The 26,847-nt window shown below is 45.9% G+C and overlaps 1 protein-coding gene across 1 annotated transcript in view; it reads left to right on the top strand.

Annotated features, from left to right (window-relative positions):
• Positions 1–19,328: 19,328 nt before the first annotated feature.
• The window catches only part of PKHD1 (PKHD1 ciliary IPT domain containing fibrocystin/polyductin), a 237,594-nt gene continuing 230,075 nt past the window's right edge, over positions 19,329–26,847 (top strand). The window contains exons 1-6 of the mRNA XM_039569948.1: positions 19,329–19,446; positions 19,983–20,133; positions 21,194–21,271; positions 23,196–23,340; positions 23,803–23,902; positions 26,006–26,063. Coding sequence (XP_039425882.1) covers positions 20,082–20,133; positions 21,194–21,271; positions 23,196–23,340; positions 23,803–23,902; positions 26,006–26,063 — 433 coding nt within the window. The 5' untranslated portion in view covers positions 19,329–19,446; positions 19,983–20,081. The remainder of the gene's footprint in view (positions 19,447–19,982; positions 20,134–21,193; positions 21,272–23,195; positions 23,341–23,802; positions 23,903–26,005; positions 26,064–26,847) is intronic.

Here is a 26,847-nt window from a genome sequence, read left to right as displayed (position 1 = left end):
GCCTAATCCATATGGGGATATAAAGAAGCATGTCATCTCACAAGAGAAGTCCGGATTGTGCCTTCTGGCCAGCAGGACAGCTCTGCACCCTGCACTCCTGAAGGGGTAGTGTTGCTCCTCAGACGTGTTTCAGAGCCAACAGTCTGCTTCCTCCTTGGTAAAGCAGTGACAGCACAACCCTTGTAACTTCCCTGGTGCCCTGGAGCATTTTGGGATGTTTTGGAGGGATACTTCCAGGTGGTTCAGATTTTTCCAGAGTGTCAGCAAGCATTCCTGTGTGTGCCTCTGCACAATGCTCAAGCCTGGAATCTCCTGGAAGTGCATGTTGGAGAAGGTCTTGGACTTGTTTTGACAGCCCTGAAATCCTCAAAAGCTAAAGTTTGCTGTAAAAAAAAGGTCACATGAGTGAGAGGTGATAGATTGTGTTCTTTCCTTTCACTTTGTTGTTATTATTGGTGTTGAGGCAGGGCCTTGAGGACCTGGCTGAGCAGAGGAGCTGCTCATACACACACAGGGATGTGGTCCTGGAGAGCTGCCTGGCCAAGCAGGCAGTGCCTTCAGAACCAGACAGCAGCTCACCAGAGCCTGGCCTGGCTGATCAGATATAAGCTTTAAGTCCAAGGGTCACAGAATGGTTTGGGTCAGAAGGATCTGGCAGGCTCAAAGGAGGAGCAGCTTAGATCAGGTTGCTCAGCACCATGTCTAGTCAAGCTTGAATCTCTCCAAGGATGGAGTTCCCTCAGTCTTTTGGGGTCTGTTTCCCAGAGTGTGACCATGCTGATGGTGAAAACCTGGTTGGTAATATCTAATTGGAATTTCCTGTGTTCCAACTTGAGCCAAGCCCTGGTGCACCTTTGGGAGGAGCCTGTCATGGCACAGAGGGCAGGACACATGGATGGATTTCTGCATTTCATGATAGAAATGATCATCAGAAGTGAAAAGCAAAGTACCCTGGTGTTCCTTCCTGTAGTAATCCTTGATTCAGGGTTGTTGCACACTCTCTTCCTCAGTAGGGCTGGCATGCTCAGGGATGCTCAAAGGGAGTTATGGCCATGTTTGGGAAACAGCTGGTTGGAATCGATTTGTTCATGGCACAGATTCACAAAGATGATTTATTTCTAAGTGGAAGCATCTCCAAGGATGGAAAAGGAGAGGGAATACCCAAGTTTCTAATACACAACCAGTCCACACAAATATATAGGACAGGAAAAAAAAAAAAAAAAGCTTTTCTCTCACGTTTTCTCTTCCAAAAGAGTCAAAAGACTAAGGAATGATCTCAGGTGATGAGAAGTACTAAAATCAGGGTGGGAATAACCCCAAGCTTTGAAGGAAACATAAATCCTCTTTGAAGGCAGGCCCTAGTGAGGCTCTGCTGGCCCAGCACAGACTCCAGGGTGCAGAGCAGCACTGCACACACTCCTCAGAGGCTCCAGCTCTCCCTGGAGCACGGCTCCCTCTCCTCAGCTTTGCTGTCACTCTCCAGACATTTTATTGTGTAGGAGAAGTTGGATCAGAGGCTCTCTCCATTCTTGCAGGGCTCTCCATCCTCCCCTGTGACAGAGGTGTTCCCCTGCATGATGGTACTTCAGGAAATACCACTTCTGCAATGTCCCCCAGTGTCTGACATTGCTGATTTTTCACATCTCACATGTAACCACCTCAGTTTTTCTGCCCCTCTATTTTCCCTCCTTGTCAGCCGTTCAAACCTGTGTCAGTACCTGATGTAATGATGTCTACAAAAGACAAAATCCATCCCATGGTGTTGCTCATCCTAATACTCAGCTGGGGCAATGGATTTACAGACTGAAGAGTGTACAAATGGCTCAAATTTATTTTCACTTAAAAACTTCATGATTTTGTACATGATGCTCTAAGTAATTTTGCTTGTACAAAAATCCCTATTGAGTGAAGTGAAGGGATGAGTGGCTTTTGGGAGAAATTGTTTGTTTTCTTTAAAGCCATATAAAGGCTTCTCTTCATGATTTCTAGAGAAATTCATGGCAGGGAATTTCACATAGTCATTATTTCAATCAGTACCTGATTGAACAAATGAATGCAAATTCTACAGAAAGAGATGAGTCATGCAGTGACCCAGGAAATTATATTGTTTAAAAGTTCCCAGAATCAGGAGTGGTGTCTGAATTTCCATTATTTAAGATTTTTACACAAAGCACAACAGAGGTGTTAAAAATACCCACAGCAAAACATTCCTGCTTTGTTTTTGTTTTTGTTTCAGTCAGATCAATGTTATAGGAGCATTCACTATACTTTAGACTAAGAACTCAATGTAATATTTACTTCCCAGTTAGATGAAGGCCTTTGACTCAGAGTAGGTGAGGAAGATGAGCCTTGCTGACATCAGGGTAAAACTCCCAGAGATTTCAGCAGAGCCATGACACAGGCTGTGGATTCCCAGACTTTTGAGTGCATAAATCTGTTTACATGAGCTATCAGCAATAATGAACGAAGAGATATTTCTTCCTAGCCTTGTTAGCCCTCAGTTTAAAACCATTATTGGTGCTTACTGGTAGCATTTTCTTAAGCTTCTCATAGGCCTGTGTCAAAGTACCATGGAAATTCTGGGATCAGAAAAGGGTTCAGAGTGATTAATGAGGAAACAGATGTAGTTACCTCGAAGATCCTTGATTCCAAGCATGTAGGTAGGTAAATATTCCTTATTTATATAAGCTCTTCTGGTCCAATTTGTGGACTGGGGTTTTAAAATCTTATGTTGGTATAAATGGGAATTTATTGATGATATTAAAACCTAATTGGATCAAGATTTGTATTAAATACATTGAGTGGAATTAACTGGGACTGTTGCAGTAAACACTCACTAGGTTGGATTTCCAGGCCACACTGTTCCAAGATTTACAAAACCCAAAACAGGCAGAATGAAGAAATGTGGATAAGGAAATTATAGCTAAATAGTTAGAAATTAAGGAGCTGACTGGGACAGATACTTGAGTACAAAAGATTGGCAGGAATGGCCATAAAAGCCAGGAAGGAAAAGAAGGAAATGAAGGAAGTCAATAGGATATAAGTAGATCCATTTACAGCCAGAATCTCTCTTTTTGCCCGCCCTGGGATATTATATTCCTTGTGAACAGCAGATATACAAACTAAGAGCAAACGGTCCATGCCTTTTGGAGCCACTTGGAATAATCATCTGAGGCATACCCAGAGCCACATCTGTCCCTGCCTGGTGTGAGGAAGAGAACGAGGAAAGAATGGGGCAGCTGTCCTCCAAGGGTCCCTGTGACTGGGAGGGTTTGTCACCGGGGCAAGATGGGAGGTGATACTCCCAAAATGGGCTTTCTGATACCCCTGGCATTCGGGCAGTCACTCTTCTGGGCTCTCTGGCAAGTTTCTTCTTCCACCCTGGATTGCAAGGATGAATGCTTTCCGGGGAGCAGTTGTTACTGGAAGGAGGGAGGCAGCTTAGCCTTTGGTTTTCCTGACTACACCCCCATGCACAGAGATGTGCATGGATGTGACAGCAGTGCAAAGAAGGGAAGCGGTACACAGGAGTCATCCCACTGATTTAAAAGGGGAACCCCCTTCCTAACACTCTGCCCTTCTCCCCAGTAAAGATTTGTCTGGATTTTACCACCTCATTGTCCCCTATCTGCACCAAAAGGCATCTCATATAAGGCAAAAGCTCATGTAGAGCCTTTTCTTGTCTCTTTTGCAATCTTCTGTGGGCAAGTCAGTCAGGTTAACATTTTAGCTTTGTGAGCCAAGTTAGTTATCTCAAGGTAGATTTTTGAAGCCTGTCCTAACCACAGCCTCCAGGAAGCTTAAAACTCAAGAAATCAAGTTTGCATCTGTCTGCAAAATATTGCCTACCTCTAACTAGAGACTATATTTAGGCCCTTGGGTTTTGGAGGTGTTTCAAGAGCCTGTTTTTCTTTAAACTCTGGTGGGGTTTCATGGGAGTGTCTCCAAGTTTAGTGAGTTTGCTCCATTAACTGTGGTGATCAGTTCCCTGTCTCAGTGGGAATAAGGCCTCAGCAAGCACCTCTGAAAAATCACTCAGTCCTAGTGTGCCTACATTTAATTCCTTAAAACAGGGAGGCACAAAGGAGAAAATAGATGAGTTGCCCAAGGTTATTTAGAGAGGTTGTGCCAGAATCACCGGCAGCCCTTGTAAGGTGCGTGCCCATCCTACTCATCTCCTTGTTAGAATTTCCACCATTTTTATCTCACTATAAAAAGATATTTATATTATGGCTCTCTAAGTTATATTTTCTGTTTTATCTGGTGATTTTAAACTGAGATCTTGAGTCTGGTTTAGCCCCATCGTGTTTTACTTAACCAGTCTTTTCACCAAAGCAGAGTAACTGCACTTGAGCAAAGTCCATCAACATTCCCAGATGGTGGGTGGGGAAACTGAGGCACAGAGGTGCAATAATTGGCCTGGAACAAGCTGGAGTGCCTGTAGCAATGCCCATACCTACTCAGCATGGCCTCCCTCGCTCTGTGGTTTTCCTTTTCCCCCCATAACTTGAATGCAAATTAATTTAATGATGTAATATATGGTAACTGTCCCTCAAGAAGCCCATTCGGATTTTTGCCACTGGCTTGAAAAAGAGGGGAATCATCCTTGCCTTTTTACTGCACCTAAGACTGTTTCACTGGGGGTTTCTGGGTCTCCTCATGTCACAAACCTTTCCCCAGGTTGGAGCTCCTGGAGGCCAGAGGCCTCTTGTACAGCCTTGGGAAAGAGGACAGTGCCCTTGTCCTCTAATTGGTTTTTTTTTTTTTTTGGCTAGTTCCTCTCCTTATAATCCAAAAACAGGGAAATGAGGGGATGAGCTGAGACTGGAGAAGGATAAATGCATGCTGGGCTTTGACAGCTTCAGTCATTCATTCCCAGTTAAATTAACCAATACTTCTAACAGGCTGGAAAAACAAGGAACAGCCACCCATGGAGAGCAAGGACCCACAGACAGGGCCCAGGAGTGTGTCCAGAGGGGGCTGCCTCTCTCTCTTGACTCCAGAAGGAGCCAGGGGTGACTGTGCTCATCATTTAAACTCCTCACTTAGCACCTCAGGTCAAGTGGGGATGAATTTGCACCTGTGGATGCCTGTACTCATGGTTTCCATTGGTGAAATGAAGAAAACACTTCACTGTCCAGTAACAATTCTGGAGCATTAAATGAATCAAAAAAAGAGTCGGGATAACATAATTTAACAGCTGGACATGGTGACAGGGAGGCACTAGTGGGAACCTGCTGGTCACCACTTATTCCAAGGTGAGAATTAAAAGTCAGAAGGTCACTTCCCCTGGAAGGTGTTCATCACCTGGGCTGTCACCCTTCGCTGTTAAAGGAGGCTCCTTGGGAGCCATCTGAGATTGCAGAGCTTCCCAGGGGATGAAACTGTTTCCCTCCCACCACCCTGCAGCCCGTCCTCAGCAGTCCCTGTACCCCCTGGGTCCCTGAAGGGTTGACTTTTGAGAGGAGAGACCTGGCCAACAGGACTCCAAACACCAACCCTGCTGCCCTTGAGAACAAAACCGTGCTTTTGGAGATGGTCTTGAAAATCAGACACATCCCTGGGGTTCATCTGTCCACAGCTAAGAGCCTGAACACACCCACTTGGAAAGGATACTTCGATGCCACAGCCATAGATCACACCCAGGCAGGGTGGTCTGATCCCTGGGAATTTGGTAATGAGTCCGTGGCCCTGTTTGAACCATGAGGACACCACCCCACCTCCTTTCCCTTTCCCATCCGTGGCATCTTTTGCCCTGCCCAGAGTTCCTTAGGATGCTTTCCACAACCCTGGATGTGAGGCACTGGCTGCTGCCTGTGCACTCCCAGCTTGGCCATAAATCTCACACACAGGAGGCATTACATTAAAAACCAATAAATTGCAGACATTACCTTCAGCAAAGGAGCAGTTGGTGCCTTCATCCTCCTCTCCTGGGTCCTTTGTGGCTTTGTGGCTCCCCAGGGGTGTTATCTGGGCTGGCATCTTCAGCGACAGGTGGGGTTCATCCTTTCCAAGGCTTCCCGAAGGAAGCAGGAGCTGGTGTGGTCAGAAGTGCTCTCCAGCAAGCAGCCTATGCCTGGGGCTGCCCACAAGTCTCTTGAAGCAGCTGATGCTACTGACCCCTCTGTGTGTGTGAGTGTGTTTGGGGATTTGGGCATTTCCCCCTCTCCCACTCTCCTCTAAAACCAATGCCTCCTTTTTTTTTATTTTTTCCCTCTTCCCTAGGGATAACCATGTTAAGTTCCTCACCTTTCCATCAACTTTCTACCACCTGGGCTCATTTCCCCCCGCCTCGCCTCAGTATCCTCTTAGCTCCCTTGCCGGCTCTGTGGCTAAACGTTTTCCATCAATATTCCTGTCTCATCCTGCTCAGGGCAGAGCAGCTTCCAGCCCCCCGGGCCTCGGGCTGGCTCTTCACTCTCCGCTGCCCCTTCCCACCTCGCTGTACCCCGAGGATGCTCCAGCCATCCCCGCATGGTCCCTGCCCTGCCCGGCTGTCACCGTCCCTTTTGTATCGCCCACCCCCAGGCCAGCCCACCCCACGGCCCCGTCCCCCCACCTGCCCGTGTCCTTTACAGCCCGTGGCCCTTCCCGGCCCCTCCTGTCCACCTCAATCACCCCGCTGACAGCGGCGTGTTGAGTGACACCGCTTCAGCTGTCCCGTGCCGGGACGGGCACATTTCGGCATTTTATCCCTTTTTTCTGATGCTGTAACTCAGTCCTGGCAGAAAAAACCCCACCAAAATTTCCAGACTAAAGCCACTTACTGCAGGTACAGCAGTTTAATGTTTTAATGGCCAGAGGGCTGCAGGAGGATGAGGAGGAGGAGGAGGAGGAGGAGGGAGTTGGATTTGGAGCTGGTCCAAAATCCTCATGGGCTCTTTGCTTAGTGGTGATCGGCAGGACAAGAGGAGCTGGGCTTTTGGGGTCATAAACAGGGGCTGAGCCCAACCAACTCCATGAATTCACACCAGTACAGCCTTTTCACCTCTTCTCCATCAAAGCTGTTTAAAAAACAGTGTCCCTGGAAGACTGGAAATGAATCCATTGGTGGGGGTAAAAGTTTGCAGAGAATTTTTGACTGGCAAATAATATTAACCACAGAATCACTGAGTCCTAGAATAGTTTGGCCTGGTATGGACCTTAATGATCATCTTGTTCCACCAATGGGCGGGGACACCTTGCACTAGACCAGGTTGGTCCAAACTCCATCCAACCTTGCCTTGAACACTTTCCCTTTTTTTTTTTCTTATGTTGGTATTTAAAAACATCTTCAGCTTTCTCAGAGCTAAAGAAGCAAATTGCAAGCAAACCTGTCACTCTGCTCCTTACCAGACTCCTACGAGTCATAAACCAAAATGCCCTCTTAAATTATACACCATTTCCTCTCCGTTTTCTGTCAAAATCTCAATGTTTAGTGTAATCTTACGTCATAGGGGAAAAATACTTTTGAAACATTCTCAGCATTTTTTGGGAAGGGAAATATTTTTGTGTTAAAATCAGAGTGGCCATACAACCCTGCAATCAATTCCAGACATTTGAATGCTCACCTAATAAGAATTATTAGGATGGGGACAAAAGCCAGGGAGCAGGACCTGTGGTGAAAGACAGACTGTAATAGGATTATCTGAGAGAGAAATGGCCAAAAGTAAATGAAAGAGGACCAGACAATGCTGCTGGGTGCAGGAACTCCACCATCCTCACCGCAGGAACATCCTCAGCATGGTTTTGACTGAGATGATTTCTCTCTCCCATCCTTTTCCAGGCACAGTTCAGGAGTTTGCGTGCAATAAGACACATCCCTACAGGCAGCTGCATGCAGCAATCCTGGTTTGGAGGTTAAAACGCTTCAGTAATACCAATGTGGGCCATTTGGCTTCATGGGCAGCCGTGCCAGTCATACTCAATTTACTGTTTCAGATGCAGAGGAAAGAATGTGATTTTTAAAAAAATACTTGCTGTGCCATAAACTTCTTCCAAGATCCTGAGCATATCATCCTGTGCCTCAGTTTCCCAACCATAAACAACATTTTGAGAGCACTGCCCTCTCCCCGGGTGGGATGAGGACCTAAGAGACCCCCTGGGGAATTCAGATATCCCATTAATTCTTCCCTGGGAGGGTGGGGAGGCCCTGGCACACGTTGCCCAGAGAAGCCGCGGCTGCCCCATCCCTGGAAGTGTCCCAGACAAACTGAGGCTGGCAGAGGGGTTTGGTGTCACTGGAATGTGCTGGTGCTCACAGGCAGTATCAGGTTTCACAAGGATGTGGAGATGGCAGCTGGGAACACACTGGGCACGTGGAAGCTGTAAAAAATTGACCTTTTCTATTTAGAGCTGCTGATACACCTTGTAAGGCTATTGGGAGCAGCAGTTTGGCTCAGGGACCCCACATGATCCCAGGCAGTCATGAGATGAACTCTGTATTTCCTATAAGGTATCACCCCGTTCCTTATGGAAAGAAAGGAGGTTGTCCCTCAAAATCCACCACCTTGGTCCATGGAACACATCTGGGAGCTGAAAATTTCAGCGCAAAATGGGTAGTCCTTTATATTTAATTTAAATTTAATTTAATTTAATTTAATTTTATTTTATTTTATTTTATTTAAAATTCTACTTGTCTGAAAAACCAAAAAACATTGATTATGCTGAATTATTATTTTCTTTTAATCCCAGTTAGTAACCCGTAGGACATAAACTGCATAAACTGCCCAAACTACATTTGTATCATTTTTAGTTTATTTTTATTCATTACTTTCAAATTCATTGGGATGTAGATAAACCCAGCCCTATACAGAGCTCCCTGCTGATTGTCATCCATAAAATTATGGCTATGCTGGATAACTATAAACTCACTACTGGAAGGAATTTCTGTACACTCTCTATTTCTATATTCTCTGGGTATTTCAGTGCCCAGAGAAGCTGTGGAAAAGTCCAAGGCCAGGTTGGATGGGATTTGGAGCAACCTGGGATAGTGGAAGGTGTCCCTGCCCATGGCAGGGGGGTAGGATGAGGTGGTTTTTGTGACTGTTGGTATAAAGTCCCTGTTAGAGTGAGGTAGAGAGGAATTATATTCAGACACTTAAATTCCATCTCTTCTGGGCTCTTCAGTTCAAGTGAGGAGATTGATTTTTGTTTCTCTACGTTCCTCAGACAGATATGAAGAGGATGGAGAGGAACAGATCATCTGCCCCTCTGGCTGTGCCTTCATTCCCAGTGCCTGGGTAAAAGTGGCCAGGAACAAGGCAAGTTGTGGTGCCTCACACCTGCTTGCATATTTGTGGGGGTGGAAAAGAGCAGATGTCCAGAGCTGCCAGTTCTGGGAGCCCTGCAGGAATGTGGGGCCTGTGACAGCTGATTGAGTTGGAGAGGGTTTGGATGGGGGTGGGAGGGGGTTTTGGTGCCTGTTCATGGCCTTGGAGAGCTGGTGATGGGGAATAGAGGTGGAAAGTTGGTGTAGACCCCAAAATGAAAAGGTTGCTTGAACCTGGAATATTTATGGCCTGGATGAGGAAATTCAGTGCTCTTCCCTTGGGAGATACCGAGTCTTGGAGTCCCTGCTGGATTTTGGATGTATTTTCTGGGTTAGCTGGTGGGAAGATCAGGTTGTTGACCTCTTTAGACTTGGACAGATACAGAGGTTGCCAACAGCTATCATCAGTCCAATCCCTTGGAGTTTCATTCCAACAGTCCCTTGCATCATTACTGAGGGACAATAAGAGTGGGAAGACACAATGATCTCAAGAAAAAGACTGAGAATTAGCCTGGTTTGCACCCAATATTAAACAAATCTTGTAAAAAAGTCTCCTGAAAGTGAGACATTGCATTCTTTGAAATGGCTGTTGTTGAATTTATTTTTATATTGAATTTATTTATTTTATTACCTTTGCAAATTCACTGTAGGATCCAACATGTCATTGATCTCATGTTACTCCTGCTGTTATCATTACTGATAGATAAGAAGTGAATTTCCCAGAGCCCCCTGTAAGTGTAGAACAGCACTGGCAGGTGAACCTGTGTTCCAGGTAGTTCCATCTCTTAAGGACATCCAGTCTCAATTATGGAGTTGCTACTTTCTGAAAGCTGGCAAGAGAGGAGAGATTTTTCGGAGGCCATCCAGAGTAAAAGTGGATCAGATAAGATCCTGGGAAGGCAATGGGCTTCATTTCTTTGCTCCTCATACCTGATGAAGGTCAGGAGCACCTAGAGGCTGCCCTGATGCATTTGTTTTTTGTGGCTATTGCCCAAACCAGAAAGCCACTGTCCCACTGATCCCCTGAGCTGGACAGCTTGTGACTATCCTAATTTGTTGGTGTTAGAATAGGAGCAGTGGATTCCTGCCTTCTCCTCTGTACAGGGATGTGTTTCCATGGCACGGGGTTTGAACTTTAAGGTCACTTCCAATTTCAACCATTTTATGATTTTTTTGACAGTTCCAACTGCCTCCAAGGCAGGAGGAAAGACCCTGAAGAAAGATTGTTGAGTTCTGACATGTATTTAGACAGGATAAAGAAAGGGATGCCTTAGGGTAGTGTTTCAATCTCATCCCACTGGTGTTTTCACAATAAAGGAGCTTAAGGAGGATCTCCTCAAGGGCCAATTCCATGTTAGGCTTTTGGAAAACAGCCCACAGACAGGCCCACACACACACATTGGATGCATCATCTGGTGCAGATTTGTCTTTCTGAAGTCAGGATGTGAAATTTATTGTCCCTGGCTACCAGAGGATGGAAAAATCCTTCCTGCAGTTTCCAGGAAGGAACTTCCAGCACTGATGAGAAGAGTTTTTTCATCCTTTTCCTCTCCTCCCTCCCCATCCTTGCAGCTACGAAGAGCAAGTGGCCTGAGTTCCTCAGGAGGCCCTTGGGGATATGGCAGAGCTGAGCAGGCCCTGAACCCAAAGTCCCATCCTGGAATCCCTCAGGGCAGGCAATTCCCAAATTAACACCTTGCAGTGAGAAATCCTGAGCGCTAATTGAGCTGGATTTATGGGCTGGGGGTTCAAATGGGGGCAGTGCCAAACTTTGTGTGACTTAAATAAATGGAGTCCCCACCACCAGGTCAGTGATTTGGAGCCCTTGCAGATGCCCTTTGCTGTCCCTCCACCCAGGAGCTGGAGGCATCCTCCCTGGTGGCCAGCTGCTGCCCTTGAGGTTTACACAGCTGCCGTGAGGAATGGGGGGTTGGAGGGTGGGAGGTGCAGCCTCCCAAGTGCTTCAGACCCACAGCGGGGTCAGAGGTGGCCACGTTTGGGCTCAAAGAGGAACAGGTGGGTACAGGGCTGGCATTTGGAACACTGGCACTTTTATTTTTAATGGCCCTTCCCCCTGCACACACAGCGCTGGAAATGACTATGAAATGCATCTGGCTGGACTGAGCAGGCCTCCTGCCCTTAAATAAGGGAATCATCTTGGGTTTGGGGGTTGAATATTCATTTAATTTGCATTTTAACCCATGCAAACACATTCTAAAGTAAAGCATTAATTTAGACTTTAAATTTATCGAGCAGGCTGTGATCAAGGCTTCCTTCCTCATCCCACCTATGGGGTCTTTTTCTCTCCACTTCTGTTTTTCTCTTCATTGCTGGGTCAGTGGGTCTGCGCAGCAGCAGGCACAAGGATATCTCAATTAGAGCTGTGGGCATAACCAGTTATTCAGATCACTGGAAGTCCTAAAAAGCTAGGGGAAAAAATCTTGCTGTGGTTCGCTTAAGACTGGATGGGAAGTGGCTTCTTGTTGGATTCAGGCAACGAATGTAAGCACAAACAGAGAGGGAAATGTGAAAGAAGTTGTTTTGAGTGAGAAAACAAACTAAGACTCACAGCACTAATAATAAATAGAAGGTGTGATGGGCAATGATCAGCCCATCAGGGGCTCCCAGCAACCCTGGAACATCACTGACACTTTCACTGAGGACAAAAGTGATAGAAAGTCACCACATTTATCTCAAACTTGTACCAATGGTCAGGATACTGCCCGTGGCAAGGGTTTGGAACTAGGTGAGCTTTAAGGTCCCTTCCAACCCAGACCATTCTGTGATTCTCTGATTGCTTTCTCCTGGAGTGACAGGTTTGGTGTTCATCCATGTGACTTCCATGAGTTTGCGGTTTTCACTCCTGAAAGGATAATATCCCTGGGATATGGCTCACTGACCAGTATCTAAATGTGAGCCCACCTTAGCAGGATCCATCTGGGAGTCTGCTGTGTGTGACACCAGATTAACAGAGCTTGGACAGAGAGAGGCCATTAATGCTCTGCTTGAACCCTCTGTGTGACGACAGGCTGTGGAGCTCCACACCAGGCCAATGAGACAAAATCCCACCCCAGGGATTTGACGACGGAAAAAGATCTTGTATCAAGTGTCTGGCTTTACACATCTCCCTGCACAGCTGGGATCATTGTAAGTTGTTCTATTTTGCTTTTTTCTTTCTTTTCTTTCTTTCTTTTTTTTTTTTTTTTTTTTTTTTTTTTAAATCAGGGCTGTGGCACGTCTTACATAGAAGCCAATTTGTGCAAATGAAAAAAAAAAAAGGTGTAATTTGATTCCAGCTCTGAGGAATACAGTGGCAAGCCATCCCCTCTGCTGGAGGTGAAGCAAAGCCCGGGAGCAGCCTGCTGCAGGCTCTTTCCTTTCATGTGACTAATACACACAAATCCCCTGTCCCCGGGGGCTGGGGAATCTCTGACAGCAGGGGCAGGCTGTGAGAAAGGGGCGAGGGGAGCCAAACTGTGCTCTCCTTTCATTCACCAGGGTCAGCTGTCCCACCTGTTCCTCCTCTTAGACATGGGGAGCAGGGACGGATGGAGGGGATGGGGCAGTGGCAGCATTCACAATGCGAACTCATCGAAGGGAAGGCATTCCGTGTTAAAATGAGAAGCAAGTGGGCATTTGCCACAGAGGTGGAAGAAGAGAGGCTGCAGGACACAGCGGGGCTGGCATTTGCCTGAATCACTTCTCTGAGAACTGGGGAGCAGGCCAAGAACAAGTTTCCTAATGAAAGACTAATGATGAATGAAGCTCAGTAGGTGCTGGGTTGCAGTTTGATTCCGAAACCCAATCCTCCACCAGCTGTTTGTTTAAGCAAATGCCAAGGTTCACTCTGCAGCAGCGCCTGCGAGGCTTCCCCGAGAGATTTCTTCCGTCCAAATGACACCTCTTGGTTTTGTCCTTCGCCTCCCGGGTCCTACCTGTGCAGGTTTCCTTTGGGGCTGTTATCACCTACTTTACAAAACCTGCAGCAGGTATCTTTTCCCACAGACACGTGGGATTGTGTCTCTTTGCCCCTGTTTAAACGGAAAGCTTTTTTAGGGTTGGACACTCCCGGGTGCTGTGTGGCTATAGAGCGCCCAGCACAACAGAGCTGTAGCCTTTTTTTGGGTGCTGTTTGCATGACAAAAAGCCCTGTAACGCAGAGATTGAAGGAGTGATGGTCCGTCACACCTATGGGAAGTGTGGATGAGATGTGCCTGTGAGCAGCCCAGCAGAGGAAAATCTCTAGGAAGAACCTCAACGCCAGGATGTTTTTCACAGTGCAGATGCAGCTATTTGAAGTTGCTTTATTTGAAGTTGATTTTTTTTTTCCTTTGTGACTGTATTTTCGACTTTGGAGGATTTCTGTACCTGGCAAGTACTGGGGGTGTTCAGGCTGGAGAAAAGGAGGCTCAGGGGGGACGTTATGGCTCTCTACACATGAAAGGAGGGTGTAGCCAGTTTGGGTTTGGTCTCTTCTCCCAGGTATCAAGTGATAAGACAAGGAGAAATGACCTTAAGTGGTACCAGGGGAGGTTTAAGTTGGATATCAGAGAAAATTTCTTCACTGAATGACTGTTTAAACTTTGAAAAGGGCTGCCCAAGGAAGTGGTGGAGTCACCATCTCTGGAAGCGTTCAAAAAAATCCGTAGATGTGGCACTTTGTGACATGGTTTAGTGGTAAGGGGGGTAATTTAGTGGTAAGTGGTCAAAGGTTATACTTGATGATCTTGGATGTCTTTCTCAACCTTAATGATTCTACGACGGGTCTGGGAGCCAGCCTTGACCTTGGTTTTCCCTGGCAATCCCAGGTGCTCCGCAGACCCCAGGGGAGCAGGGGAGCATCCTCTATGTGGCTGGGAGAAGACCAAAGCTGCAGCAGACAAATCCCCTGCAAGATCCTGGTTTCTCCTTGCCCAGTTGCCTTGTGCATCCCCAGGCTCCAGCATCTGCCAGGGGCAGGGGGCCAGGGGAACCCACATCCCCTCTGTGAACCACGGGAGACATGAGCACAAACACACCCAACCTTGAAACCAAAGAAGCCTCAAACCTGTCATTAAAGCAGCTGCACCGGCAGTAAATTTAGTATTTAAAGAAGTTCAGTGCCTGTTTAAAATGCAGAGAGAGTAGCTATGGGAACAAGCTCAGCAGAGTTTTATCCTGCTGAAAAGCGACCCTGTAAAGATGTGGAAGGCTCCTGGAAGCACCAGTGTTTTTCCTCTCAAAGAAGAGTTGAATCTCTTAAAAATCAGGTAGAAAAATGGGCCAGGCAAGTCAGACAGTTCATTTACAGGCTGCAAATGTAAGTAGTAGTAGTAATAAAAGTTTTTAAAATCTGAAAAAAAAAAAGTTAATATGAATGTTAAAATTTCCAAGGAAGAAAATGTTTTTCTTTTCCTGTGTAGAGGAGTAGTAAAATAGGGAAATTTGTGGCCATTGGTGATGCCTGATAAATACAAACACCAGAAGAAACCTGAGTGCTGTTCCTACCCAGAGATGCTGTCAATTCCCCTGGATCCCTGGAAGTGTCCAAGGGACGGTTGGACAGGGCTTGGAGCAACCTGGGATAGTGGAAGGTGTCCCTGCCCATGGCAGGGGGTTGGAATTAGGTAATTTTTAGGATCCCTTTTAACCCAAACCATTCTGTGATTCTAGGATCCTTGGCCAGGGGCTCTTTCTTCTCCTGGTTTGGAAATGACCGTGAACAAGATGTATTGGCTTTCTCGTACTCAGATTCCTGCTTAGCACCACTGCCCTGCCTCAGCTCACCTTCCCATGGATAGTAGCCTCACCCAGCTGGATTCTGAGGGCCAGCAGGAGGAAGACTGGGATTCACAGGGAAATTTGATCAGAGAAGGTTTTCCAAATCCCCTAGGTTCCCTTGGAAATGCGAGCTCAGCACCCGCCTGCTGGTGTCTAACGAGTCTCTCAAGAAAAAAAGACATCAAACCCCAGGATTTATTATCAATCAGCCCAGCTTCTTAACACCTTCTCCATGACCTTGGTTGCTAGGAAGCTGGTGTCAATACAGGAAAAGTGAAGTATTAATAGGAAAAAGGAGCAGCTGTAAGAACTCAGCATGGAGCAGCATGGCCAGTGGAAGTCTTCCAGACTACTGGTAACCCAGCCTTCCAGGAGAGGGATAATGATTTCCCACTGAAAGATGGTAGATCTAAATTAGATATTAGGAAGAAATTCTTCCCTGTGAGAGTGGTGAGGCTCTGGCACAGGGTGCCCAGAGAAGCTGTGGCTGCTCCATCCCTGGAAGTGTCCAAGGCCAGGTTGGACAGGGCTTGGAGCAACGTGGGATAGTGGAAGGTGTCCTTGCCCATGGCAGGGAATGGAATAAGATGAGCTTTAATGTCCCTTCCAACCTGAACCATTCCATGATTCTATGACAATGCCAGGCTGGAAAGCAGAGATCTCTCTGAGGCCTGTGTCTGGACACAGTCATTAAGTTCAAGCAGTTTCAAGCTGTTTTTCCCCATCATGTGTCCAGCACATCACGCTTTGTGTTGGAGAGGAAGTTGCTTATCCAAAGATAAATCCAAGAGAAACATGATATTACTGGTCACTAAGTGACCATCACCAGCAGTCACATGGCATCAGTCCCCTAGAAACCTGATCTAGGCAGTGACACCCCTGCCCAGGACAGGGGGCTGGAATAAATGAGCTTTTTGGTCCCTTCCAACCCAAACCATTCTGTCATTTTATGACTCTATCATTGTATGCTGCAAGCATGAACCCATTAGTCTGGCTTTCCCCTGGGATGCGTTATGCTCTCTTTACATGGGTAGGTGCAGGAACTGTGAGCACAGGCAACATTCCCACATCATTGCCAAGGCCTGGCTTTGGTGAGCAGGAGGCAGGAAAGGCTGGGGCCCTTGGTTTGGGGTGGTGGATGCATCAGCAGGGCTGGGAGGGAGGAGGGGAGCTTCTGAGTGGTTGCAGACAAAATTGTTAAACCTCTCCTTATCCCCATATTATCCTCCCTCAGCTGTTCCGCTGGGAGGTGCCATGTGGTGTCCAACAACTGCCACATTCCTCTTGCGAGGTGGCCGCTGTGTGACGGAGGGGGGTAGCATGAGGGGACCCCTCATTTGGCTCCTGCAAGGCCCTTCCATCCCAAAAATGCTCCAAGTCCTGGGGAAACAGTCTTTCCATGCTGCTGCCCCTGAAAAAGGCCTCACAGGCAGTGTCATCCCTGTCTTACACACAAATGACTTGACAATGAAGCTGTTTAGCCCAAATCATGTGCTGGTGAATGCAAGAGCTGGGAATAGATCCCACATCTCCTTTTCCTCTGCTGTCTGCTCACACTTGGAGTTTCTCTCAAGCACAGGCAGTTAAAACACTCCTGGACCTGTGTCAGGCAGAGCAGCGGCAGCTTGGCCACCCGTGGGCTGTGTTTCAAGCGTCAGACAGGTCTTTGATGGCTCCATGCTTCCATCTAGTGACAATAAGCCACTGCTCACTCCTCCTGCTTGGCTCTTCCTCCTCTCTGGTTGCAATGCAGGAATATTTCTCAGATTCCTGATGCTGAACCTGTCTGTAAGGCTATTTCCATTCGTTTATCCAAAATCTAAACCCCTAAACGAGTGACTCCAAACAAACAAAAGCAGGGGTGAAGTTTTTGAGCAGAACTGTCCTTTGTCAAGGAAAAAGTGGCTTGCACATGTATACAAACATTCACTTACTCATCAAAATGTGCTGCTTTCCTCTTTAGTGGACAATATCCCAAAAAATGGACACCAGCCTGTGGTGACAGAATATTTACAAGTCCTGTAACAAAGCTCCTGTGTGACTCAGCCATTCCTGTCCTGATCTGAGTTCTAGGCCTGGGTTCCTGGTTATTAAGGACAATGTTTTCCACAGAATCATGGAATCATAAAATGGTTTGGATTGGAAGGGACCTAAAAGCTCACCCAGTTCCATCTCCCTGCCATGGGCAGGAACAACTTCCACTATCCCAGGTTGCTCCAAGTCCCATCCAACCTGGACTGGAACACTGCGAGGGATGGGGCAGCCACAGCTTCTCTGAGCAGCCTGTGCCAGGGCCTCCCCACCCTCACAGGGAAGAATTCCTTCCTAACGTGCAAACTAATTATACTCTCTAGCAGTTTGAAAACATTCCCCCTTGTTCTGTCACTCCAGGCCCTTGTAAATTGTTTCTGTCCATCTTTCCTGTTGGCTCTCTTCAGGTACTGGCAGATCAAAATTAGATCTCCCCAAAACCTTCTCTTTTCCAGGGGGAATAATCCCAATTCTCTCAGCCTTTCATTGCAGGAGAATTGCTCCATCCCTCCAATCGTCTTTGTGGCCTCCTCTGGACTTGTCCTTTCCTTCTTTCTTTTCACGTTTCAGCTCCTTCATGGGTAGGGCTCCCTGTGCACTGTTTTGCTTTATCTATGACTTTCTGCAAAGAATAAACTCCTCATCCCAGCCAAATCCTTCTGTCCAAACCTTGGATATTTTGTTGAGTTTTTCCTGGACAAAACATTTCCTTAGGATTGGATCACAAAGTGCTATGGACACTAATACTAATAGTTTTTGCTGACTACAACCTACAGAGTTTGAGTGATGGAATGTGATGGTAGCAGCAGTGTCAGGGCACTGAGGGCAGCAATAAGCCGCAATGGCACTGACCAGCCTCACCTGGCACCCCCCTCCCCAGCCTGGCCATGGATCAGGAGCCCTGTTTGACCTCAGCTGTGGCCCTGTGCTCCCTCTGTGAGCTGTGTTGTAGAAATACTGCTCTGTAATCTCTGCTCTGGTCCTGCCTTTTATCTGGATCATGGGCTCATGTTGTAGCTGAGCCTCCTGCCCTGTCTCCTCTTGTTTCTGAGGAGATTTCCTGAAGGGACCTGGCACTTGGTCCATCCCCTTGTTTGGGGCTGTGTGTGGAACCTGTTACCAGCATTTGTTTCTGCCTGCTGTGTTCAAGCTGTCATCCTCGAACAGCCTCTTCTTTGGCAAAACGTTTTTTTTTGAGAATTCCCTCAAGTTTACTCTTCCTTCTGACCATGTTTCCGGTGTCATTCCACTAATAAGTAAACTGAGTGTAGACCACTGATGGGGTTAACTCATATTGGATTCCTGTAATCATTGGCTGTATGTGGCTGAGACACTGGGGCTTGGCCTAAGAATAAACCAAGCGCAACTGGTTCCACTGCTGGGCAGAGCTCCAGAGCTCCCCTGAGGGTTGACTGCCCGTGACTTTTTGCCACTGAGCCTCTGAATTGAGGCTGAGGAGGAACCTGAGTAAGCCTGTTCCACCTCCCTTTGGGGCTAAGGTGAGAACATGAGCACATTCTGCTGCTGTTTGGTGTGTGGTAACTCATTAAACCTCAGTTATGCTGTGGGGTTGGGGAACTTTCTGTGAATTTTAGTGGAAACTTCCATGAAGGCTTCCATACCAGGGCAGGGGCTCAGCAACCCACCAAGGGACTCCATTAAAATCTATCTGGGCTTCAAACAGAGGAGGGCAGAGATGGGAGTAGAGATGCTGTTCAGTGTCTGAGAAAGGCTGGATTGGGTCTTCCCAGCAGCTGAGGCTCTCCAGGGCATGAATGATAACACTGTGAGAGTCCACTGCCCTCTTTTCCACAGGGAATAGGACCTGCAGAGGTAAAGCTACTTTAGCAGTGATAAGGGATCCAAACACCCTTTGTGCAGAATTTCCAGCAGATGCTGTTGGGAATACCATGGAAAAATTGAAGTAAGAACATAAAAGGGAACCTTGAAGTCCACTTGCTCTGAAAGTCAGTCCCAGACTGAATATCAGCATATCAAGAAACCATTCCACCGTTTTTTCTGTCATGTTGTAGGAGGGAAAAAAAGAGGATAAAATGGATTCGTTGTCCTCTTGTTGGAAGCTCTAACCATATAATAATGGAAGAACAACCCCAGGTTATTCTTGTTATGGTTATTAAAGTCTTGGAACAAAACAGTTAATGGCAGCAAGCAGCTTAGGTTAATAATTAAGCACCCTCAATGGACAGCTCTGAGCTGTCTGTGACGGGATTTGAGCCTTTTGGGAAACTTGTCTGGTGGGTTTCAGCACTGGGCAGAGTGACTGACACAGCCCCAGCCTGAAACCTGTGGCAGAGCTGGTGCCAAAGGGATGGAGCCCTTGTGCTGGTATTGGAGCCCCTGCACTAAACTCATCAGAGGAATGGAGAAAGAACAAGTCAAATAAGGTAAGTAAAGCCAGAAAAAGTCCTTAAAAGAATAATAAAATTAAGTCTAAATGAAATTTTATGCATCTGCTTTGAAATGCAGCATTCACTTGCACCAGGGTGCTGGGCTCTGCCCTGTGCAAGTTGCAGTGTGTTAAAACGTGCAAGAAATTGTGTGAGAGTAGTTACAGTAGGTCTTGTGGTACAATAAACAGTAGAAACCAGGTTGGATGAGGCTTGGAGCAACCTGGTCTGATGGAAGGTGTCCCCCTCCATGGCAGGGGGTTAGAACTGGGTGATCTTTAAGGTCTCTTCCAACCAAAACCATTTTGTGATTTAAAAATGTGGCTAAATTAATTTATCCTTGGGTTTTTTTCCATACTAGTACAAAACCCAGGGTGAAGGCAGGAGAAGTTGATGGTCTGTCTTTAAATGTTAGAACAGTTCCTGACATGCGTGATATCTCTTGCTATGATAGCAAGTAAGAGCTGGTCTGCAAGTACTCAAATGTTTATTTCTTAAATTATTAGAAGAGTTCACAGCTGTTGCTCCCACAGGTTTGCAGTGAGAAGAAACAACACAGATGGGGTTTGTTTAAAAGTTACAGGGGAGGTCCTGGAGCCAGACTCTTGTGAATTCCTCATCCAACATTGAAGATGAACCTTTGGAGAACATTCCTGCTGAGTGCTGGGCTGGTATTCTTGGCAGGTGGGTGAGGGAGAGGTGTTGTCTCCAACCACACCTGTAAAATCCAGTGGGGATTGGATACAGACAGCCTGTGAGACGTGGAGAAGAACCCCTAAAATGCATTGAAAACTATGGGATATTGGCTGTGGCACACTGGACATTGTCCACCCTTATTATTGGTTTTCCTTGGCATTATTTCCATATCCACAGGGGAGATTTCTGGATTAATGTTTTGTTCTCTGTGTTCTACCTGGGTTCACGTCATACCTATTGTTTTTTGTTCACTTGGTAATAAATATGTCACTCTCTGCATGTTGATATTAAGGGTTCATGATGCAAAAGTGTCCAATATTGCTTTGGTGATCAATACTGATGTGGAGTCAGATAGCATTCAAACAGCTAAGAAGTTGGAAATCTCCTAAAATGTTAATCAGAAAACTGGATATCGCTGTAAAATGACTTCTGGAAAATTCTGGTCAGTGGCTGCATAAAAAGAAGCCAAGTACTGGTTCACCTCTCAGCTTCAGAGAACGAGGGTACCCAAAATAAATCCTAAATTATCTTAGGAATTTGGTACCTCTATGAAAGGCAGGGCATAGCAGGTTATAGGTGACTTAACATCATGAAGCAGGAGCTCTTTTCCAGGCCTGTATGTCTTTCCTGAAGACTTCAGAAAGAAATTGCTGGACAGGCTTTGTTGCAGCCAGAAAAGGATATATTTTGTAGGCAGCTTTAATTTTGGTAGGGTGCACAGAAGTCAGCAACACATTTCTTTGAGAGATGAAGGAATAAACATTAGGTTTATCATCTTTAATTCTTGAGGAGGACAGGAAGCTCAGGCTGCAGCTTGGTCCACCCTGAGGGCATCAACATCTACCTGAGGGGAGCTGTAAAGGGGGGAGAGAGGTGGGGGGAAAAGGGTGGGCAACATGATTACTTTGGATAACTGAGAAGGAGAAATGAAATGAAGGGTGGGGTAGCAGGAAGACCTCTCTCAGATCACTCTGTGTCTCATCCTGAATAAGGCATTTTAGATGTTTGCATTTCCCTTCAGCCTGATGGAGCTGGTTTGGTTTTGCAGGGACAGCCTTGGGATCACTCGTCAAGCCCCATGAGGGCAGCATTGCTGGAGGAACATGGATTACCCTCACTCTGGATGGTGAGTTTTAAATCCTTATGAAGAACGTGTTGAACTACAATCTGAGAAAGTTTTGATTGGAAGGGACCTGAAATCTCCTCTCATTCCACCCCCTGCCGTGGGCAGGGACACCTTCCACTAGACCAGGTTGCTCCAAGCCCTGTCCAGCCTGCCCTTGAACACTTCCAGGGATGTAAAATTAACAGATAATCAGCTCCCTTCTGAGGCTTGTGGTTGGAGTGACAAACCCTACCCAACAGAGCCATCGTCTGTGACACTCATAGCATGAAATCAGCTTGAAATGATCACTTCATAAGCGAGTTGTGAGAAATGAGACAACTCTTAAAAAGATTAATTTATTGAAAACAGAAAAATTGAAAAATTACACAAATTAGAAAAATATAAAAATTTGGGATCCTATGGCTCAGTAGATGGTATGCCCCAGGAGCGCAGGGATGTGAGATCTTCTGGCTGAGACAGCACTAGACCTCAGGTAGAGAAAAAGAACTTGCAGTGCTGGGCTGACTTTAAAAAAATTACTAAAAGCCCCTTAAAAGGGGTAAGGCTTTGAATGCCCCAGCACCGATGTCTCCCACAGCTGGTCTAGGGAGAGCAAGAGGGGAAAAGAGACCCCGCCTCTCCGCTTCGTCCTTTTTATAGTTTTTGCTCCGCCCCCACCCCGCCCCCCCCAGTCTGCCCACAGCCCGCCCCTTCGGTCCAAAGCGATTGGTGCTTTCCCTTTGATGGATCATCTCCGTCCACCAATGGCTCATCGTTATCGGGGGGGGTGGTATTGGTTGAGATAAGGGAATACAATGCCTTCATTAAAATTCAGGTTGCCGAGGAGCTTGCCTGCAGAGTAATGGCCTTGTGGCTAAAAATAGCTGCTGACTATTAAGACTGGGTGGGGTTCTGGCTTTGGAACCAAAATGCAAGTGAAAACACCAAAAAAAGTATTAAAATACATCTAACACATCTCAAAACACTTGTAAAAGTATACAGTAAACACAGGAAAGGTAACTCTTATGGTGTATAGGTGGTTTGAAGTTTGAGAAGGGGCAAGTTTGTGATTTTTAACTGGGAAAATTTTAACTGGGAAGGGTGCAACTCTCTTAATAAACTACTTTAAACAAATGAAAAGACTGATAATGGAACTGGATTTTTGTACGTGGGCTGATGGGTTAATTTTAAGATTCAATTTTAAAATATTTAACTCAAAATTAATTAATTAAAGCACTTAATATGCAAAGACCAAGCACAAATAGGGATTTCATGTATGACATATTGCTGAAGTTTTATTTCTAAGCAGCAGAAGTCCAAATGTTTACCTTATTTGGGTTTTTTTTCCTTAAATTTTATCTTACATTTTGCAGATATAGGGCTAGAAATTTCTTCCCTGCTCCTGCCCTCTTATTGAAGAAAAGTTAAAAATCTGCTCCCTTCATATGTCCTGTGATGCTGGAGCTTTTCAAACTCTATGAGGAACATGAGATCTAAGTAAAAATCACTGAAACTGATAAGCCATGTCCATGTGGGTCCAAAACCAAAGCTTGGTCTGTTTTTTCATAGTGATGAATATTTATTCATTGGGAAGAGAGTTGGTTTCTGAAGCAGCTCCATGGTCATTAGCTGGCACAGGCTGCCCAGGGCAGTGGTAGAGTCACCAGGGGGATTTAAAAGATGTGTGGAAGTGCACTTGGGGACATGTTTTTTACTTTTCCAGTTCTCTCCCCCATCCCCCTGGGAGAAAAGTGAGTGAGCTAAGTTGACTGCTGGGGTTAAACCACCACAACATGAAATTACATAAATATGATTTTAAAAAACCTGGTCGAGGGCTCTAAGCACTATTCCTAGAGAAGCTGGGTTGTACCTCCAAAAATGTTTGTTGTGAGACTGGGAGTGATCCTGTCCTCACAGAGCTCTTCTGATTGACTTTCTTGCTTAGGCTCAACAGCCCTCCAGGTAGAATCTCTCTCTCCAGCCAGTGCATCCCAGCTGGAGGTGTCCCTGGTGAATCCAGACCTGCCCAGACTGCCATGTGATGTCTCTCCTCTGTTTTTGGAGTTGCCCAGTATAAGGTGCAGAACAAGGTATGATCCATGGTTAGGCTGTGGGTGAGACCTTGCCCTTTGTCAAACAGAACCCTCATTTTTATTCAGTGTCTGCCCATTAATTACGGAGCAGGATTAAGACGCCCTGCAGATCCAGGCAGCCCTGGGTCATTTTATTACTAATGAATAACGATTATTGTCTGTGCATGTCTAATGAGAATGTCTGTGTTTTATATTAGCATTAATTTGGGTAGGGTTCTGATGTCCTGTCACCTTCTGTGCTTAACTGTGATTTCTTGCTGTGCTTTCACATGTCTTTTAAATTATTGTTTTAGAGTTTGGGTTCATATGTGTGAAGTTTGGGCTGACAGTGTAAAGCTCCTTTGCTCTATTGAAGCCTCAGTGGACTTGCTGAGATTGGAGACCCTGTGAAGGTCCTGGCATTTTGTAAACATAATCTAAATAAAAATAATATAATATTACACATTTTCTTCCACCTAGGTCTTCACCCCAGGAGGGTTTGTACTACGTGGAGGTGATGTTTAAAGGACATGTGATTAACAACCTGACTGAGGTGGAGAAAGGGAACTATTCTTTCAAGGTAATCACCAAGCAAGTGCAGAAGTGAGGATAAAGAATTCGAGGTATTGAAGGGAATCAAGCTTCAACGTTGTGTCACAGGAAATACATTGAAATGGATGGAATCATGGAATGGTTTGGATTGGAAGGGGCCTCTAAGACCATTCAGTTCCAACCCTAAGCTAAAGAAAGATGGGGGGAGACTTTTTCAAGGGCATGTTAGAGACGAAACCAGGGAGAGTGGCTTCAAACTGAGAGAGTAGGTTTAGACTAGATGTTTGGAAAAAACTCTTTACTGTAATGATGGTGAGGCCCTGGCACGGGTTGCTCAGAGAAGCTGTGGCTGCCCCATTCCTGGAAGTGTTCAAGGCCAGGTTGGGCTTGGAGCAACGTGGGATAATGGAAGTTGTCCCTGCCCATGGCAGGGAGTGGGACTGGATGATATTTAAGGTCCCTTCCAACACTAACCATTCTGTGGTTCTGTGATCTCTCGGGGAGCAGAATCCTTAACCATGACTGTGTGCTTTGGGATAAGGCCTGGTGTGTTTGGAAGTCACATCCCACCTCTGTGCTAACTTTGAGCAAGAAAACCCAGTGTTTTCAGTAAATTGCACATTAAAGCTGAAGAACCATCGGGTGGTTCAGCTAGCTTAGAGAGCTGATGAAAAATCACCAGGGGATGCTGTTAATGAGGCACATTCCAAGCTAAATAAACCACAATGTGTGTCTTTGTTTTGAGGCTGGGACCTGGGAGCTACGCATATTAAAAATTAATTTTGCCTCCTCGTTAGATTGAAAAAGCTGCTGCAGGCAGCAACAAGTCTGAGCAGCTCACAAGTCTTGTGTCAGCCAGGGGCCCCAATTTCATGCTGCTTTTGGCTTCTTTCTCCACATCTTCTCCAGCCTGGGGTATGGTGTCATGTTGCCTTTGCTCCCCAGAAGTGGACATTGCTGGAGGAAATTTGTGGCTGCTCATTCATTTTTGTCATGACTGGGAGCAGGAGGGAAGGCAAAGGCTGAGCTCTGAAAGGGAATGGGCTTCAAGGAAAGCTTAGGAAAAAAACCATGGCATATGCAGTGCTATCTTTGAATTAATACAAAAAATTAATTTTTAATGATATTTATTGGGCTGTCAGCAGCATCTCTAAGTGCCAGTGAGGACATGAGGGTGTTCATAAAGAGATGGGGAAGATGAGCGTGTCCAAAAAAGGATGGACACACAGGTCTGGAGCACAAGTTTGATGAGGAGCAACTAGGGGGACTCAGCCTGGGCAAAAGGAGGCTCAGGGAGGACCTTCTCACTCTCCACAGCTCCTTGACAGGAGGATGCAGCCAGGTGGCAGTTGGTCTCTGCTTCCAAGTTACAAGACACAGGACAAGAAAATTGCCTCAAGTTGCACCAGGGGAGGTTTAGGTTGGATATTAGGGAAAATTTTTTCCCCAAAGGATTGCCAAACACCAGGGCAGTGATGTCTTCACCACTCCTAAAGGGATTTAAAAGATGTGTAGATGTGGCACTTGGGGACATGGTTTAGTGAATTTAGCAGTGTTGGATTAATGGTTGGACTTGATGATTTTCAAGGTTTTTTTTCCTCAGTGGCCAAGGTAGTGCTTTCCCAAAGAAATCTCTGTTGTATTGCTGTAAGATGGACCAATACAAGGTCTTTTTTTGCTCCACTGCTTTAGGGTACCCAACAAACTTGATAAAGGGTGACTGAAGTATTTCACATCTGTGATGATGAAATAGTTCTAAAGGATATACTACTGGGAAAAAAATGGTGTCAAAATTCAAGATAAAATTCAGGTTTTCACTTCAGCTAAAGCATGACTTAGAAATCTGATATTGTATTAAAGTGTATCTTCTGACACTGGAACAAGCCAGGGTGGGCAATTTGAGCACAAGAGAGGAGGTAAAACCAGCTTTAACCCAGGCTCTGAAAGGCAAGGGGGTAAGAAGGGAATATTTCTCCTTACTCCCTTCCCAGAGCAGGATTCTGCTTCAAAGATCAGACCTGGAGTGTGACTCTGAAATGCAGCTGCTGGTGGGGTGTGAGCAATGCACCATCAGGAGGGGTTGGACTGCTGCAGAAAAAGCTGCCATTTCACTACAGATTTCTCTTTGCAGTTCTCAGCCAAGCAGACACCTGTGATTTACCAAATTAATCCATCATCTGGCACCCCAGGTACAGGACCTTTCTTTAATCTGTACTGCCATACAGACCTTTCGCTTATTGGGGCTTTAGATCAGATTTCAAAGTTAAGTGAGAAGTCATTCGCTGGTTTTAGTCTGAAAAATTAGCTGGAATAGGCCAGATTTTTTTCCCTATTTCTGTTATTTTTGCATATCCAGGTTTCTTTAGAGAAAATTGAAAGTTTGATCCTCAAAGTCACGATTAATCAAAAGATTTTGGTCTCTCAAGAGTTCAGTCAGACACTTGAATGATCAGATTGCACAGATGATTCTCAGTCTAAGTCAGTCCTTAATTTCCAATTATTTTCAGGTGTAGTTCATCCCTAGATTCTCATGCCTCGCTTTAGGGTGTCAGTATGAAGGTTTCTGTGTGTACGCTGGATGTTTCACCTCCCAGTGTGAGTGAAGAGCAGGAGAATAATCTGGCCACAGATATGCCAAAGTCCTGCTTTAGACCTTCACCCTGTCTGGTGTACAAATGATGTAATTTTGGTTGTCTCATGAGGTTCTACAGTGGAACTGGGTGAGAGTGTGGGGTTTGGTTAACAAAAGAGTTGAGGAAAAATTGTCAACTCAGTGCAAATACAGATCTGCAAAAAAAAAAGTTGGAATGAATTTGGGTTTTTTGGTGGGGAACAAAGACATATGCTTCGAGAAAAGTGAATGAAGTGCAAAATCATCTTGAGCCAAGGTAAAAGCTGAGAGTACCTTCAGTGCAGGCAGCTAGGAACCTCTGCAACATTCATGAAGACCACGAATTCCTTTTGTTCAGCTCA

This window comes from Corvus cornix, chromosome 3, assembly GCF_000738735.6.
Source record: "Corvus cornix cornix isolate S_Up_H32 chromosome 3, ASM73873v5, whole genome shotgun sequence".
NCBI lineage: Eukaryota > Metazoa > Chordata > Aves > Passeriformes > Corvidae > Corvus > Corvus cornix.
The sequence above is the reverse complement of the archived record's forward strand: the minus strand, read 5'-3'. Positions and strand labels throughout refer to the sequence as shown.